The sequence below is a fragment of the Sinocyclocheilus rhinocerous genome, unplaced genomic scaffold, assembly GCF_001515625.1.
Source record: "Sinocyclocheilus rhinocerous isolate Xijiao unplaced genomic scaffold, SAMN03320098_v1.1 scaffold43, whole genome shotgun sequence".
NCBI lineage: Eukaryota > Metazoa > Chordata > Actinopteri > Cypriniformes > Cyprinidae > Sinocyclocheilus > Sinocyclocheilus rhinocerous.
The window spans coordinates 122,977-127,230 of NW_015628370.1; the positions used below are offsets into that span (position 1 = coordinate 122,977).

Consider the following 4,254-nt stretch of genomic DNA (forward strand, 5'->3'; position numbering starts at 1 on the left):
TATATATATATATATATATATTAAAATTTGGAAATACAATATTTTTATTTATGTAGTTATTTTTAATTTTTATTTACCTGGAGAGTTTAGTTACATTATTTGGTCTATAAGAATTAGAAATGTATTATTTATTTGAAAATGCCATTTTTATGTATTTATTTTGATATTTATTCATTTTGAAATGTATTATTTTATGTGGTTATTTTTTTAAATGTTTGTTTATTTATTTTTGTACATTTTTTTAATTTATATTTTTAAATGGCAGTAGGCTTTAGTTTACGTCACAGTCTGGTTGTTATACTTTCGACGTCAGCTTGCATTAGGGGAAAGGGACATTCACATTCTAGAGAGCATTTTATTGGGCCTACATTTCAATCAGCTATACTTTTGTTCCATTTCCCCAGCAAAGAAAAACTGTGAATATGAATTTTTAATTTAATATACTCTATCAGTTTTTAGGATTACACAAGCATATCGATGACCTCAAAGCAAACACAAATGGACTTTTATGGTGTCTTTTAACAGAAATGTGATGTGAAATACTTTATGATATGGTGTGGTTTTTGTTGTTGTTGTTTTTTGTTTTGTTTTGAATTCTATAAGCCCCAGTCCTGTTCCTGGAGATCCACCTGAAGAGTTCAGTGCTGATGTTTAGTTAAAATTGTAGTTAAAGACTGAAGTCTGATCTCCAGTTACATGACTGACAAATATATATGTATTGATAAAAGCTTTTCAAACTGCATTGAATGCATATGAAAAGTGCATCATTTTAAAAAGAAACGTTTTTTTGTTGTAATCAACCTTTATTTGAATCGAAAGGTTTGTTGATATGAATAATGATAATTCATGTCTTGTTTTATCTTTGTTTTACATGCTTTCTTTAAACTCTTCTTTATGGCGGCTTTGCCCTCTGATGACTCCATCCAATCAAAATGCACTATGAATCTCATGTGTATATCCATGACCTGACCTGACCAATCACAATGGTTGTTTAATCAACCTCCAAAAATACTGCTATAAACCATGCTTCTGCAACATCTACATGTAGATGGTTTGTAATTTTTTTTTTTGTAGTAATGCATCTAATGCATCTGTTTCCCTTTGGCTGATGATGATATAATGATGCATGTGCTCGAGTCATGATGACCTTTCACCCCTGCTTGTCTAACAATATGACAAAACCCCTCTCAGTTGAGGTGTAATTGATCCGTAGCACACAGTTGAAACGTTTGGTGTTTCTCCGCAGGTTTCCTGAATGCATGTTTTGCTTTTTTTTTGCTGACAGGGAACGCTAGTAATTATTGTTTCTGACACTGCATCTTCATACAGAAGATGCATTCAAATACATCAACACACACATAGATGTAAGCGTACTAAAGACATTTAAAGCATGAATTTAAATTAAATTTTGAAGGTAGAGATGGCGTTAAATCCACCGTGAACTCGTATTCTATTTTTGTTTCCCTGTATTTCTGTGCTGCTTAAAGGACATTAAACAGTCAGTTTCTTCCCCTCAGTTTCTGACGCTTTCAATAAAAGTGGGGAAAAAATACAAAACTTTCCCACAACTGACTGAAATGTGTCCTTTAACCCAGCACATGTGTCTCTTGTCTTTGCTAGTGCCCTCTGTTGGTCATTGTAAGCTATTAGTGTGGTTGGCATGATTCCACGTGAATCTACAGATCAGTGCATTTGGTTGACTGAAGCAAGAAGTTAGGGTCTGTGCACTCCCTTTCCCTAAAGAGGACTTTTTTTTTTACAATATTTTATTTTATTATATAAGTATATAAATTTTTTGTATGAGTTGCTGCCTCCTCCCTTTATCTTTGTCTTTTCCCCTTTTTCACCATTGGATATGCTGAGCCTGTTCAGTCTTGTCGGTTTCTCCTTGTTTGATTTTATTCCTTCCTTCTGTCCTTCTTTCCTTCTATCTTTCTTTCTTTCTTTCTTTCCTTCCTTCCTTTTTAATTTGTTCACAATTTGAAATCAAATGTTTTAGACTGACATAATTTCCTTTCTCTCTCTGCCTGCCCCTTCTTTATTTCTGTCTACTGCTTCCTTTCTGTCTCTGTAGAACAACTTCATAAATCTGAGTTTTCTAAGGCTCTTCAGAGCTGCTCGTCTCATTAAGTTGCTCAGGCAGGGTGAGACCATACGCATCCTGCTCTGGACCTTCGTTCAGTCTTTCAAGGTAAAATTATAACATCAATGATGAAGTCGTGAAGAAAAATGTGCATTATGATGATAAATAGTTTTTACTACAGCATGCTGTTGAGCAACAAAAAAGTTTTTTTTTGCAATTATAATCAATACCATTGCGGACTGAATTGCTTGACCTGTGTATTGTTATTTTCTTATTATTCAAATATTATTATAGCTTTTATTCATATTTTGAATTAGCTTTTATTTTTATATTTTCAGTTTTTATTTAAATTTTTAGCTTAAATGTTAGTCATTTTATTATGTACTTTTGTAAGTTTTATTACTTTTTTTATATTATTGTTTAGGTTTTGTTTTTATATTATTTTCAGTTTTAGTTTTTTTTTTTTCCCAGTTAGTAATTTTACCTCTTAACTTAAAAAGTTAGTTGCCAAAGCGACATTTTTTTTCATCTAATATTTTTATTTGATTTTTCTGTTGTATTTCAATTAAAAAGGTGTTTTTAATCGTTTCAGATTTAGTTTAAGTTAACAGTAATAACTGTGTGAGCTGAAACTGAGGTGCTTTGTTTGCGTGTAAATTAACGAAACTAAAATCAGAACAAATCATTACGCGTAAGATTAATCAGATAAGGCGCAAACGCACTTATGTTATGTGCTAGTCAGAAATTTGTTATGAAAAGAGCATATTTACAATGTGGCTTGCATAAAACACGGACAATGAATAACTAAAGCATAAAGAATTCATACCTTTTTTTCTATGTAGTCAATGTTTTTGTTAGGGGTTAATTCAGGTTAATTGGGACATTTTTTTCCCCCAGTCAGCTCAAAAAGTGTCCCAATTTACTTAAATTTATCCTAATATTTTGACAATACGCTGCACATTTCTCCTCAAACTGCCAGTAACAGGTTTTCACCCACATTTAATTGTTGGTTAATTTGGACTTATCTGCTTTGCTTAGGCTCTGCCGTATGTGTGCCTACTCATCGCCATGCTGTTCTTCATCTACGCCATCATTGGCATGCAGGTGAGTATGTGAGAGAGTGTGTGGGAGGTTGCACAGGACATACTGAGAATAGGTAAATGGCTATATTTGAAGGTAGTGGGCAATGAGATTGTGGGCTTATGCTGGGGTGTGTTTTGTGTTTCACAGCTGTTTGGGAACATTGCGATTGAGGAGGATGGTGAGAGTGCCATTAACCAGCACAACAACTTCAGGACTTTTTTCCAGGCCCTAATGCTGCTCTTCAGGTTTGTGTGTGAATCACAGACTGGCTCTGTTGAATGTTGTGTGTGGGTTACGAACACTTTATAACCGTAGTTCAACACCGTGTGTTTGTAGGAGTGCTACAGGTGAGGCATGGCATGACATCATGCTGTCATGTCTGGGAAAGAAGGTGTGTGATCCTCTCTCTGGTAACGTGGAGGCAGAATGTGGGAGCGAGTTTGCCTACCTCTACTTTGTCTCCTTCATCTTCCTCTGTTCCTTTCTGGTGAGAACATCAGCACTGTTGTTATTACTACCGTTGTACTCATAGGCGTCATTTATAGTGAGTACATTTCATCCACATCCACATGTCCCTACTATTTTACAAAATAGCTTGTGGAGAGCTTGTATCAAATAGAGATGAAAAGATCTCCAATTGTTGAGCAGCAGGTTCCATTTCTTTAGTGGGCGTTATATTATAATGAGAGGGAATCTGGCACTGGAATGTATCATTTTGATGTTTTGCTGAGTGGTCGCCACATTTGTCATCAGTGGTGAAAAGTGACTCAGACATGCGACATAATTCTCTATTGCTTTTCCATCTGTTCCAGTGAAACAGCAAAACAAAATGCAAACAAATGTGTTCCCACTACTGATTATATCCACTGATGTAAAGCTGCAAATGAGTTTTTATTGTATTATATGTATTGTGTTATGTAGTTATATTGTATATGGCTGGGGGTTGTTCAAACCAAGAATTTTACCTCCAAAACCAACAGGTCATAACTAGTATTACACCACTAATCTGTGAATCTATCAACTGACCTACCAGAATCCCTGGACAGATAGTATGGCTGTCAGGATAACAGACAGCAGACGCCAGGATG

General features: G+C 34.8%; 1 protein-coding gene across 1 annotated transcript in view; it reads left to right on the top strand.

The window, feature by feature from the left end:
- LOC107737767 (voltage-dependent P/Q-type calcium channel subunit alpha-1A-like) overlaps positions 1-4,254 on the top strand; it is a 115,608-nt gene that overhangs the window by 74,881 nt on the left and 36,473 nt on the right. Inside the window, exons 34-38 of the mRNA XM_016549389.1 lie at positions 1,049-1,051; positions 2,075-2,191; positions 3,122-3,187; positions 3,314-3,411; positions 3,503-3,653. Coding sequence (XP_016404875.1) covers positions 1,049-1,051; positions 2,075-2,191; positions 3,122-3,187; positions 3,314-3,411; positions 3,503-3,653 — 435 coding nt within the window. The remainder of the gene's footprint in view (positions 1-1,048; positions 1,052-2,074; positions 2,192-3,121; positions 3,188-3,313; positions 3,412-3,502; positions 3,654-4,254) is intronic.